The sequence below is a fragment of the Syngnathoides biaculeatus genome, chromosome 9 (genome assembly GCF_019802595.1).
Source record: "Syngnathoides biaculeatus isolate LvHL_M chromosome 9, ASM1980259v1, whole genome shotgun sequence".
NCBI lineage: Eukaryota > Metazoa > Chordata > Actinopteri > Syngnathiformes > Syngnathidae > Syngnathoides > Syngnathoides biaculeatus.
The window spans coordinates 13,731,295-13,745,297 of NC_084648.1; the positions used below are offsets into that span (position 1 = coordinate 13,731,295).

The following is a 14,003-nucleotide window of genomic DNA, read 5'->3' on the forward strand; positions in this document are numbered from 1 at the left end:
GTACATTGGTATTGTTGGCCAATCAGTTGTCGCGAAAAGAGCCACGTTTAAAAGTATCACGTGAGAAACATGGCGGCCTCCTGTGGCTGAAAACACAGTTTCGAGTTTCTGCATTTTCCTCAACAGAAACAGACCATGGTGGGCATTAAAAAATATTTAAAAACTCGCGCGATAATGTTAACCGAGTGTGTTATTATCGCCTAGAAGGATATCAAGTGGGCGGCACGTTGTCGCTCGCTTTTTAAGTTGAATAAATACAACACTTTTGACTCGTTTTGTTTTGTTCTGTTTCAGATTGTTTCAGGAGACCTTCTCCGTGTGAGAGGTTCTCTGGAGCTCAAATGTCTCCTGGACAGCACGGACGGTACGGTGGAACATCATCAAATGTGTATTACTAAAATAAAAATAATATTCTGTTCTGTACTGTTTTACTGACGGAAGCCTGTAAGGTTACACTAATCTTACCATGTTTGAAAACAAATTTCCTCCTGGCACACGTTATTGTCACACACCACCTCTCAGATAATGTATGTAATAATGAAGTAGTAAGGAAATATTTCTTTCAGTGACTATCATGCACAAAGCCATCTCCAGGACATTTGAGAACCTCCGTTCTCACGTGAACTCGGAGTCCTGTGTCCTGAGGGTCCAGGACAGTCCGGTTGTGATTTGGCCAAACAAACGTGTTCACGTGACGCCGAAAGAAATAACGCCGAGCACGACGTGTGAAGAATTACATAAGTGGATACAGTAAGTTTTTTTTTTTTTTTGGTGCACAATCCATTTATTTCCGTTTAAGTCTATGTTTGAATCACATTTCAGGACGGAGGAACATGAAATAGCTGGCAAAAGGTCCGCGAAGAAGGGCAAAAAGAGCTCTGCAACGGTGTGTGAGCATTTTTTATTTCATCTTTTTTTCCCTGCTGTATTAAAAGTGCTACACTTTAGAAATAGATTACATGCAACTTAGTCGTTACATGATTACAAATTGATCTACAATATAAATATCAACATGAGTTTCCGTTTCTACAGGTTTGTAGAAATGATTGATAAAATGTGAAAGATAAATACATAAAGTCTATTATGTACTGTTCATTTCTGAGTGGATTTGTTGGAGGACAAAACAAAATATACATGTAAACATTTTTCATCATATCATCCCTTTTTTTTTTTTTTTGTCATTAGAGAGTTATTTGCCTCGACCTAATGACGGAGGTGACAAAGCCCGGTCCTCTCCCTGCACCCATCCTCACCAGAACCATCCAGGAGTCCTACTTCCTGTCTACGATCCTTCCCATGGACTGCGTTGTCTGCATCTGCTCCACCGACACAATTAAAGAGTAATGGTTGGAATTAAAAAAAAAACAAATTTCAGTTTCAAAAAAACACACCAAAACTACAATTTTAATCGCCGTTATCTCATTATGCAGCGCCTGTGAGCGCCTGTTGGGGGCGCTAACAAATCAGCTGCATGACATGGAGCGAGAAATGTTGCGCCACGCGAAGGGAACGACGCTTTCGGTCCCGGAGCCTTACCACTTCCTGCTTCCGGAGTCCAAAGGGTTGGTGACCGCCGTCTATCCTGCCGAGATCCCCGACAGCCAGCTGGAGGCCCGGCGGAAGGTATGCCAATGACGGCAGCGGCGTGCCCCGCAAAATCCAGCAGATGGCGACGTGGCAAACAAAAGTCAGTTCAATTACACTTAAATTATTATTATTATTATTATTTTGAGCAGGAGCTGCACGAGCGCTTTGAGCTACCGGACGACCGACCCTATTTTAGACGAGCCAACGCTTACCACTTCCCCAATGAACCCCACAAAGACGGGTACCTCCGAAACCCTCACCTGGCTCTCACGCATCCCACCTTGAAAGACGGAAAGGTCGGGCTATTTTTTTGGGAGTTACTCGGATCTGCTTTAAAGTACCGTTCCCGATGATTTGTCTGTGTGTGTCTGTCACAGGTGTACTTGGTGCAGGGGCTTTACAGTTACCACCACTACATGCAGGACCGCATGGACGACAACGGCTGGGGGTGCGCTTATCGATCCTTGCAGACCATCTGCTCCTGGTTCCTGCAGCAAGGCTACGTGGACCGGGCTGTGCCCACTCATAAGGAAATCCAGCAGGTACCGTGAGTGTACTGATGGGGTAGTGGTACCGACGCCTGCCTTTATTGCGGGGAGCGTGAGATCGATTCCCGCTCGGTCATGGTGTCGATATCTGTTCTGCGACTGACTGGCGACCAGTTCAGGGTGTCGTCTGCCTTTCGCTTGAAGCTAGCTGGGATAGGCTCCAGCTTTCCCGCTACCCTTGTGAGGATAAGCGGCTTGGATAATGACATATCAAAAAATATGTGCCATAAATGATTAGTGAATAATGCTGTGACTTAATTCTGGTGTCAAAAAATACACAGGGCAGCACGGTCGTTCAGCTGATAAAGCGTCGGCCTCACAGTTCTGAGGACCCGGGTTCGATCCCGGCCCCGCCTCTGCGGAGTTTGCATGTTCTCCCCGTCCTATGCGGAGTTTGCATGTTCTCCCCGTGCCTGCGTGGGTTTTCTCCGGGCGCTCTGGTTTCCTCCCACATCCCAAAAACGTTGCAACATTAATTGGACACTCTAAATTGGCCCGAGGTGTGATTGGGGGTGGAGCTGTTTGTCTCAATGTGCCCTGCGATTGGCTGGCAACCAGTTCAGGGTGTACCCCGCCTCCTGCCCGTTGGCAGCTGGGGTAGGCTCCAGCACTCCCTGCGACCCTCGTGAGGATCGGCAATCTTGTGACTACACTGGCATTAGGCAGCGCTGTAACTTTAATTAACAATTACGTTGCTACCAAACCTTTTCATTGTGGTTTATTACCGAATATGTATTTTCAGGCTTTAGTGGATGTTGGAGACAAACCAGGATCCTTTGTAGGCTCTCGTCAGTGGATTGGATCCTTCGAGGTTCACGCTGTCCTCAACCAACTCCTCGAGGTCACGTCCAAGATCTTGTTTGTTAGGTTTGTCTCGCAGCTTTGCAGCCTGTCACAGCATTTATGTCACATATTTACGTAATGATGAACGGTTTTGCTTTCAGTCAGGGTTCTGAGATGGCCTCCAAAGGCAGAGAACTGGCAAACCACTTCCTGTCTGAGGGGACTCCTGTGATGATTGGTGAGCTCTTCACTTCGAGATTCACACATGTTTGAAAATATGTATTCGGCGTCCACTTCATTAGCTACAGCAGAACAATCTTATTCGAGGCATTAAACTATCTCTTGACCGATATGTTGAATTTTACTATACACTATTAGGCATTAATTCAGCTGCGTTTATTAATTTGTTTTTATTTGCAGGCTCTGTTTGCTTTGCATGCCAGTTCGGATTTTTTTTTTTTTCTGTGCCCATGTAACGTAAAAATTGTCAAAAGTCAGTAGTGCGCGTCATGCATACATATTGTGGAAAATGAAAAAAGGCTTCACATTTTATATATATATATATATATATATATATATATATACCATCATCTGGAAGTTATGAAAAAGCTGTGTGCTAGAATACCAGTATTTCATCCCCCGTTACCTAAAGGTTATGAGAAAGGTGCACACTTTCATTCTAATATGCCACTGCCACATGGAGGTTATGAAAAAGATATAGCCTACACTTTCTTTCCGAGATGACAGGGGTACATGTAATTGTCTAGACGTACAGTTGCGCTCATAAGTTTACATATCCTGGCAGAATTTGCAGGAGGAAAAAATTAATTGCAAATTCTTCTTGTTTTCCTTTCGGCTTGTACCGCTTAGGGGCGCCACAGCGTGTCATCTTAGATCAATGCATATTTGTTTGGCGGTTTTCATGCCGGATGCCCTTCCTGACGCAGCCCGTGGACAACTGATGACTACAAAACAATTAATTTCTTTAGGTTGATGTTTTTTTGAATAATGGTTTTCCTAAATGCTTGTTTAATTTGAATCCCAATAAAATTTTGCCTGGCCCTTCATGTTTTCTGTAAAGAGTTGTACCCATCTTTCAAATTCTGCCCGAGTAATTAAACAAAAGTGCAATACGTGTTTTCTCATTTACTAAATAAAATTAGTGCAGTGGATTTCAAATAGGAGCAAGTAAAGAAAAAGTATTGTGCTTGAATTAAGTGTTTAACTTTAGAATAAGTATTTCAAATAGCTTACAAAATACAGATAACTTTGATCATTTGGGTAGAGGCAAAATCTTGCATTGTAAAAAATGTTTTTTACATAGGGAGAAGGCTTTAGAGAATTTTGAGGTTAACTTTGGGGGTGCGTATTATGCATGGGTGCACGTTATACATGAGATATTACGGTATGTAATTTTTCTTCTCATGCCACTGTGAATGATACATTTCAGTTTTTTTTTCCATATCTGACCGAGATATCTTCCATGTGGATATACATAAATTCAATACGACTGCCAGAAGCAAGTACTGTACTACGTTAATCCAAGTCACTTATTAAAATTTCACTTTTTGAAACAAAGGACTGAAATTAATCAGGTTGTGGTGTTATTCAAATGTATTGAAATACAGCACCCAGCATTATGTTGAGATTACTGCCATGTCAAGGTCCTTTTGTCCCTTGTAGGTGGTGGGGTCTTGGCCCACACCATCTTGGGCGTCGCCTGGAGCGAGACCACCGGGGAGATTCGCTTCCTCATCCTGGACCCTCATTACACAGGCGGAGAGGACTTGCAGGTCATCACAGACAAGGTGGGCGTTGAGAGCAATCGCTGCGTCTTTACAGTACGTCACTATTACAGACATCGTTGACCTGGGTTTTCGTGTCTGGTGTTTTCTTCAGGGCTGGTGTGGCTGGAAAGGATCTGAGTTTTGGGATCAAACCGCTTATTACAATATGTGCCTCCCCCAGAGACCAAAAGCAATCTGATGCACAGCAATGATGATGTCAAATACTTGCATTATGGATTCTTATGGGATCTAATTAGATAGTGCTACTGTTGTGGCTGGTCATTTGAGCTGCAGTTATGTAACTTTTATGTCCAAATACAATATTTTAAACAACTGCATGGTGTGCTTTGCTGGTCGCTGATCATGTTTTTGCAGTTTTAAGAGGTCAGAATGTTATTCATATAGAATAACATGTCACATTGAAGAATAAAGTAAGCATCTCTTATAATTTGGTCAGGGACATTTGGAGTTTCAGGGGACATAATCCACGTTGACTTGGATTAAGACTTTATTTTTGAATATTTACGTTTCTGGCGACACGGTGGATCAGCTGGTAAAGCGTTGGCCTCACAGTTCTGAGGACCCGGGTTCGATCCCTGCCCCGTTTGTGTGTAGTTTGCACATTCTCCCCGTGCCTGCGTGGGTTTTCTCCGGGCACTCCGGTTTCCTCCCACATCCACAAAAAAACATGCAACATTAATTGGACACTCTAAATTGCCCCGAGGTGTGATTGGGGGTGCAGCTGTTTGTCTCAATGTGCCCTGCGATTGGCTGGCGACCACTTCAGGGTGTGCCCCGCCTCCCGTGTGTTGACAGCTGGGATAGGCTCCAGCACTCCCCGCGACCCTCGTGAGGATAAGCGGCAAAAGAAAATGGATGGATGGATTGTCTTAGACCTTGTTGCCCAAAGAAGCTGATTCTCACACTTAGAGTAGTGTTTAAAATAATAATAGTCCAATATGACTAACCCTTTCAACAAATTGTCCAATTGCACACCTTACTTTGTGAATATAGGTTTGTTACTCTCCTCTACCACTTTTTTTTTAAAAGAGCATAATGAAGTTAACTGTAGTTGAAATCTTGACTGATTGGAATCTTGCAAATGGAGATTTACAAGGTGGGGAAAACATGGACAGCAGCAACATTGAGGAACATCGGGCACTAAGTACAGTATATTTCAAAGGCTCATTTTTACTTGGGTATATGTAAAATACTTTTGTTACCTCTGGTGAAATCAGTGACTCTAAAAGTTCATTATTAGTACCCCAAGTTGTATGCGGGCTTGTTCGTTGTGCGTAGTTTCATAATACAGTCCAGTTGTATTTAAAGTACATTTGAATTAAATCATTTAGAACTGTTTTAGAACTTATTGGAGTACAATTTTGTGTCTAACTTATGTGCAATCGAATCATATTAGTAGACTTTTTATTTTCTTCTACTGAAGTGCACCCTTCAAACTGCACATTGTTACAGTGGCTTACAATAATATTAAATGTACTTTTCTGCCTGGCAACGTGAGTTTGGCCGACTATTTTACTGTAGTTCAATGGTGGTAACTACTTTCCCAAGTTTAAAAACTGGTGCAACATGCGCAGAATTGACCACGAGTGACATCTAGTGGAAAGGCGGCGCCGTTGCAACAACACGTCGCCCGCGACTCTTCGTCAGGGGTTGACATAAGCCTTTAAATCCGCTGACATCAACACGTAAACCCTTTGAGCGGTAGAATTGACACGCTGATGTAATTGTGAGCCGTCACTGGTGCGCGGCTTTGATTAAAACCGTTGTGTCACTTATTTGCAACGCGCGCGAGGGCGATGATGCGCTTTTTCGAACAGAGTCCGGGCCTCCTCTTCAAGGCTGCTCCGCCCTAGCTCGAAGGTCGAAATGCTCACCGGCTGGGCACCAATCTGGCAACCCGTTGCCAGGAAGTGACGTCAGCGAGCGCCCTTCTCGTCTTGCCTTCCCGGTTGTGAGCGTCGCCCGGCGTGCCATGTTCAACCCGAGCGACTTGGAGGGCGACGTCGACCACTCCTTTTTTGACAGTGACCGCGACGAAGACCGAGGCGGAGCGGGAGGAGGGAGCGACGAAAATGAAGCCGAGGAAGACGCGCCCGCCCGGACGCCCAGCGGCTCGTTCGCGGCATTCCTGGCCAGCGGAGTGACAGAAGACGACGAGAACAGCAACAGCGGCACGGACGACACCCGGGGACCGCCCGCAGTCTCGCACTCTGCGTCGGAGGCTCTCAGCGCGCGGTCCCCCCGAGCCAAGCGGCCGCCCAGTTCCTCCTCCTCCACCCTGTCGAGCCGGTTCAGCTCCCCGGGAGGCTCGAGGAGAAGAGGCCGGGCGCCGTCCGCCCGCGTCCCCAGCAGGGCGTCCAACAGGCGCTCCCTCGCAGACGCGTCGGACTTCACGCTGAGGGACGAGGTCAGTCCGGCGTCCTCGACCTTCCAGCACCTCCAGTTCGCGGAACCAGAGGAAGGCGGCTCCAAGGGCAAGCGGCGGGGAAGTGCGCCCCAGACCCGACCCAACAGCATCCTCCGTCCGCAGGGGACCTTGAATGCAGGTGAGTTTGACTACTGGCGGAGTACATTTTCGATGAGTTTTCACAACTTTTAACACCAATCCAAGTACCACCGTGGCAGACATTAATGGGACTATAGTCGGCCCAAGTGTTCAAAAACGAGGGAGAGTTTCTGTTCCTAAAGGCAACAAACTTAATGCAGTTTGAAGCAGTGTTCCGTGTAATTTTTGACGTGTCTGAGCAAACACACGAAGGCTGTGAGCGCTCCTGTTGACCACTGAGCAACATCAGACGTACGCGTTGTGGTCAATCAATGTCATCCATTGAAGTTTACATGGGTCATTAAAAGGTTCAGATTACATTCGCATCAGAACATTTTTAAGAACAATTTTGTGTTTTTGCAAACTTCCACTGAAAATGTCAACAAGCAAACAAATACATTACAATACAAATACATACCAAGCCAACTATTAACTATACATTTGAAATGTCGCTTCCAGCTTTGTTGCATTTATTTATTTTTTAACCCACAATCATAGCCCCGTCTGTTTTTTTCTTGGTGTAAAACTGAATTATTCCTTGCAGAATATCGTTCGCAATGCATGTTGAAAGGTGAATGATGCTCCCAAACAGTTTTACGGTTAATCTTATATAGTCTTCTATATTTAAAATACAGGATTAGCTTTTTGTGCACTGTATCGTCTGTGCTTTCATCCTGGATCAGGCTCTGCCGTGCCAAGGTGGAATTTTAACATTACACACCATCTCATCCTGGACTTTCTACATTGGCTTCAGACCGGACCTTTTTACTCAAAAAGAGAAAATCTTTTCTAGTTTCACCCCTTTTCTTCCATTATTCACATACTCTCGACATTCTTTAAAGCAGCGATTTCCAACCTTTATAGAGCCAAGGCACATATTTTACAATAGAAAAATCCCACGTCACACCAAGAAAAGTAAATGTCACCAAAAATGGATCGATTTAATTACTGTATGTACTTCCTGCAATCGAATAGAAGAGGATTTTTTTTGTTTCGTCTGTCATTGTGCCTCACTGGCATAAATAAATTAATAAAGATGCATTTCATGGGAATTTTTTTTTTTTTTAGCAATTACATAAAATTCGATAACCTCCCACGGCACACCTGAAGAGCGCTCACAGCAGGCACACTGTTTGGGAATCACGGCTTTAAAGCAGCAGCATTTTTTTTTTTTTTTTCATTTTTTTATACTTGTATCAGCATGTCTTAACTCTTTGCTCTACGTTGCCAGGACTCTGTTGGTAACTAAAGCACTGGTGGTGGGCCGTGTTTGTAATTATGAGCGTACCCCTTTCAGAGCAGGGGTGGGCGGAGTCAGGTAAAGTAGGAAGTCGAGTGTGTGGCCCGGTGTGGCCGAGCAGCAGGTCGTTGTGAGTGGCAGCGGATCTGTTTTCATCTGCGCTCAGAGTGCGAGACAAATGCGCAGTTGCGCAGCTTCGAGGGAACATTGGTTTGAACATTAACACTGCACTTAAATATAGGGGAAAACTGCTCTTTAAGGTCCCATTTCACAAATATTTAAATTATTATTTCATATAATATTTGATGTCCATTCATCAGACCCTTTGCCAGATAATTTGGATTGTAAATAAGACCCCTTGGAATGAAACAATTGGATTTCTGGTTATTGTTGATGTGCTAATAAATTAAAGATTCCCAGTAGGTGAATTGCCAGGTGGCAAAATTTGAATATTCAAATGTTGAGAATATGAATCACAATTGGATGAGCGTAACAAACTTGTGTACTACATATTCATCCATAAATGATGTCGTTTGTGAATTTCCATTGAGGATTCCTGACGTCCCTTCCAATCTTTGCAGACACGGACTCGTTTGCCAGCGGCAGCGTCATGCAGGACAACCTGATCCTGCACTGCCGAGGACGGCCGAGCAGGAAGAACTTCACCTTCAACAACAACGAGGTGCGGCGCATCGACCACGAGAACCAGCGACTCCTGCGGGTGCTCTCCCGGATCTCCTTGGCGCCGGGCTCCATCGTGAGCCAGTTCAGCCGCAAGAACACCACCCCGCACGTCCCCCACAGCTCCGTCAACCGCATGCGGGAGCAGAAACGCATCGACAAGGACAACCAGGTGAGTCCGCCGCCTTTACCTGCAAAAGATGACGCGAGGACCATCTATCAATATATGAAAATCTGCAATTTTTTTATGACATCCAACTTTTGGACACTTAATGACACATTTTGACATAGTGAGATTGTGATACAGATTCCACATAATTGATATCACGATGTATCTTATCATCTAGTATGATCAGAAATCAGTGTATTGATTTCCAAAAACGTAACAGGATTTGACCTATTATCGCAATATATCAGGATGTATTCTGTTGTGATACATCCATCCAGCCATTTTCTTTGCCACTTATCCTCACGAGGCTCGCGGGGAGTGCTGGAGCCTATCCCAGCTGTCAACGGGCAAGAGGCGGGGCACACCGATCTGGTTGCCAGCCAATCGCAGCGCACTCACAATTCACACCTAGCGGCAATTTGGAGTGTCCAATTAATGTTGCATGTTTTGGGGATGTGGGAGAAAACCCACACGGGCACGGGGAGAACATGCAAACTCCACACAGGCGGGGCCTGCATCGAACCCGGGTCGTCAGAACTGTGAGGCTAACAGCATGTTGTGATACAAAATCTAGTTAAATCTGGTTACACTTAATGAAAACATTTGACCCGAGTATGTCATAATAATAATATATCCGGACATTTTCTGGGCGCCATGGTGGATCAGCTGGAAACCGTTGGCCTTGCAATTCTGAGGTCCCAGGTTCAATCCCAGACCCGCCTGTGTGGAGTTGCATGTTTTCCCTGTGCCTGCGTGGGTTTTCTCCGAGCACTGCATTTCCCTCCCACATCCGAAAAACACGCAACATTAATTGGACACTAAATTGTCCCTAGGTGTGATTGTGAGTGACTGTCTCTATGTGCCCTGCGATTGGCTGGCAACCAGTTCAGGTTGTCCCCCGCTTCCTGCCCGTTGACAGCTGGGATGGGCTCCAGTACTTCCGCATCCCTTGTGAGGATAAGCGGCTAAGAAAAATGGATGGATGGACATTTTCTTTTGTGATGCAATATGTAGTGTCATAATCAGTTTTAACGTAAATAATGGTACCAAAGGACTGTCCAAATATGGTCAGTTTATTATTTTTTTTCACAAATTGATACTTTAAAAAAAAAAAATTACAAATAAGCCAACCTAAACCGTTGGAATTGGCTTGTTTGCTTTGACAAAGCAATGTTAATGGCCCTTTTTTGTTTGTCGTTTTCCTTGAAAATGAGAGTTCTGCAGATGCGAGTATTCTGTCCGTCACCCTCAATGTGTTAACTTTGTTACGGGCCCCTTCACTTGCTGAATGGTGTGACCGCATGAAACGGTGCTGGAATGAGTTTGCTGCGGACTTTTGAAGCTCTAGTGTAAGAGGTTGCTCAGACGGGTTCTCGTGACCGCGGGCGCTTCGAAAGAGGACACTGGACGGACGTGGACGGAGGGCAGCAGGTGGCCAGCGTGGTGTGGCGCCGCTGCACCGCCCCACACTGTGACATAGCGAAGTCCAGTAGAAGATTAAAGATTTTTTTAGTACGATGAAGGTAGGTGAAAAATGACTTTCAGAATACAAAAGTGCCGTGTGATATTGACAAAAATGGATCATAACATAACTATGACAGAGTACCAAGAGATGAACTGTGGTACTGCATGCGCAAGACTAGTGGCGGAGAAATATGTTAGAATAGTACAGGAGATGTATGAGGGCAGCAGAATAGCGGTGAGATGTGCCGTAGGTGTGACCGAAAAATTTAAGGTGGAGGTGGGACTGCATCAGGGATCCGCTCTGAGCCCCTTCCTGTTTGCTGTAGTAATGGAGAGGCTGACAGAAGAGGTTAGATTGGGAGGAATGATGGATGTTGTGAGAGAGGACATGAAGGGAGTTGGGGTTAGAGAGGAACATGCACGAGATGGGCTTAGACGAAAGATGACCCAGAACAGGACAAGCCGAAAGGAAAAGATGATACGTATGAATGAATGAAATGAATTACTTATTAATTATCTATTAATAAACCCCACATCTTGTGTGATCGTAATTATTACTGTATGCTGCAGCAAGTTCACGCTTTCACCTCGTTGCCACGCTCTTTTCCTGGGGTGCAGTACTGAATCTGCAGTCACCTGTTTTCATCGCTCCATTCACGTCTCGGACGTGACATCTTTGATGTTAGACAATCTGGCATCAGTTCACTTGAATTTAAGACGTATGTGCTTCTTGGCAGGCACTCCTGAAGAGGTTGGAGTACGTCAAGTCGACGCCGGCGCTCAAGCGTTCCAACCAGCTGTCCGACTACCAGCGTCAAGCCAGATATCAGGCCACGCCGTGTGAAGTGTGCGACGCCGCCACCAACATTCTTCCATCCAGCGGTATGATCTCAACACGCACACGCGGCAAAATGTCAGCGAAAACTTGAATCAGGTTTTTGTACGGCGGCAGCATTGACAAGCGGGACCGTGTTAAAGGAGACATGCGTGTTATTCCATTTTCTCTCCTGTACAGTGGTACCACAGTTTTCGAACGTCTGTTTTTGTACAGATCGGTTTTCGAACGAAAAAGATTTTTTTGCTTTGGTTGTCGAATGAAAATCGGTATTCGAACGCCCCGACCAGCTGACCCACGATGACTTGTTGTTGTGCTTTCCGACGCACCCGTGAAAAAAATTGAAACAACGTAACGCGCACAACGCAACCAGTTTACCCACACACTGCTCACACAAGCGGACGTGTCCCGTAGTGACCTTTTTTCTTCAAATTGAGCAATTTAAACCCCGATCATGGCTCCAAAGAAGGCAAGTGGAACTGCTGCTGAAAAAAGGAAAGTGGTGCGTAAAACTGTTGACTTCAAGAAGGATTCGATAGCCGAATACGAATCTGGTGTGCGTGTTTCTGATCTATCGAAGAGGTATGGCATGGCGAAATCGACCATCAGCACCATTCCGAAACAAAAGGATACCCTCAAAGCAAGTAATGTTGCTAAAGGAGCAACCGTGTTGACCAAGCAGAGGCCGCAGATCTTGGAGGGAGCTTATTTTCGTAAACGAGCAGCAGTTAGCTGGAGATAGTGTTGGCGAGGAAGGGAGATGTTGCCTGATGATGCTGAAGGCAGGAAGGATGTCTCAAGTGCCGACATAAAAGCTATCTGCGCCAAATGCGGCAACCATTATTTTGGCGAACTCCGTCACCCTAACAAAGCAGAATGTTGCAGAGCACTGCAAAATTTCAATGACGTGGTTATGAGCCACTTGAGGAAGATGGCAGAAAAAACTACATGTATTTCTATGCAGTTTATTATCAGGAAAAGCTACAAAAAAACTTTTAAAAAATATTTTTTAGGCATGGAATGCATTATTTCATTTTCCATTCATTGTAATGGGAAAACGCGCTTTGGTTTTTGAACGTTTCACTTTTCAACCGGCCTTCTGGAACGGATTGTGTTCTAGAACCGAGGCACCACTGTTTCTGGTTAACATTTGTGAAAACTCCTCAAGGATCAATCACAGCACCTAATTTGATGTGCGTGTGTTATCTCATGCAAGCGAGCCTCTGCTCACTCTGCCCCCTTTTAATACTACATCAACGGCAAGTGTCACTTTTGATGCCGGATTGGGTGTTTTGCGACAAGGTGAGGTGGGAGTGGAACTGTGCCTGCCGACAGTGCAAAGGAAGAAAACAAAATGTTATGGGTTGCAATGTAATCGGAGGAGGGTGCGCCATGCACGCGCAAACACAAATCCCTCCCTGAACCGAGAACTTTACCTGACATTTTGAGGATCTGCCACTCATCAGAATCTTAAAACTAATCTGCGCATCTAGTAACGCTACAGCTCGGCTCACCTTTTAGCTTTGACGGCGGCTTCCTCTCCATGTATTTCAGACAGCAATGAGGATCTTCACCCAAGTCGTTGGTGGGCCTCATTATGTAAATGAGGCCACTGTGACATCACATTCTAGCAAAATTTGCGGAACTGCATCACTCAGACATTTTATCAAAACTAGCCGGAGATTTATGCTGGTGGTTTCTGTTAAATATCCATCCAGGCATCCATTTTCTGAGCTGCTTATATCCTCACGGGGGTCACGCGGAGTACTGCAGCCTATCCCGGGTGTCGACGGGCAGGAGGTGGGGCACACCTTAACTGGTCGTCAGCCAATCGCAGGGCACATCGAGACAAACAGCCGCACTCACAAACACACCTTGGGGAAATTTAGTGTCCAATTAATGTTGCATGTTTTTGGGATGTGGGAGGAAACCGGAGTGCCCACACGGAGAAAACCCACGCAGGCACGGGGAGAACATGCAAACTCCACACAAGCGGATCCGGGATCGAATTCTGCTCAATAATAATTGAAATATAAGATGTTTAAATGTGGGAACGTACGGCGTCCGGGTAACGGATGTGTCGTGTTGTCCTCATCCACAGTGGCCGGCATGAGCTCCGTTCGGGGCAGCGCGTCCCAGATGGGAACACGGGCCACCTCGGTCAGCTCCAACGCAACCAGGTCCAAAGCGCTCCTCGCCGCCCGCCCGCCTTTTTGTTGTTAGTTGCTTGTTCTTATATGTACATTTCAGCATGCATGTCTTCTTTAATTTAATGAATAAACCTCTCTATTTTTACAAAGGGAAATTATTATTTCAAAACAAGAGTGAACTGCAAAAAAATTA

At 45.3% G+C, this 14,003-nt stretch overlaps 2 protein-coding genes across 2 annotated transcripts; both read left to right on the top strand.

Moving 5' to 3' along the window:
- On the top strand, positions 1–6,198 carry ufsp2 (ufm1-specific peptidase 2). The gene is made up of 12 exons (XM_061830374.1): positions 1–138; positions 295–364; positions 567–750; positions 823–886; positions 1,186–1,340; positions 1,431–1,623; positions 1,737–1,883; positions 1,965–2,129; positions 2,878–3,002; positions 3,080–3,156; positions 4,602–4,726; positions 4,818–6,198. Exons 1-12 carry the CDS (start codon positions 136–138, stop codon positions 4,902–4,904), a joined length of 1,395 nt encoding a protein of 464 aa, XP_061686358.1. The 5' UTR covers positions 1–135; the 3' UTR covers positions 4,905–6,198.
- Positions 6,199–6,334: 136 nt separating this feature from the next.
- cfap97 (cilia and flagella associated protein 97) lies at positions 6,335–13,960 on the top strand. The gene is made up of 4 exons (XM_061830375.1): positions 6,335–7,272; positions 9,093–9,364; positions 11,563–11,707; positions 13,762–13,960. Exons 1-4 carry the CDS (start codon positions 6,699–6,701, stop codon positions 13,881–13,883), a joined length of 1,113 nt encoding a protein of 370 aa, XP_061686359.1. The 5' UTR covers positions 6,335–6,698; the 3' UTR covers positions 13,884–13,960.
- The last annotated feature ends 43 nt before the right edge of the window (positions 13,961–14,003 follow it).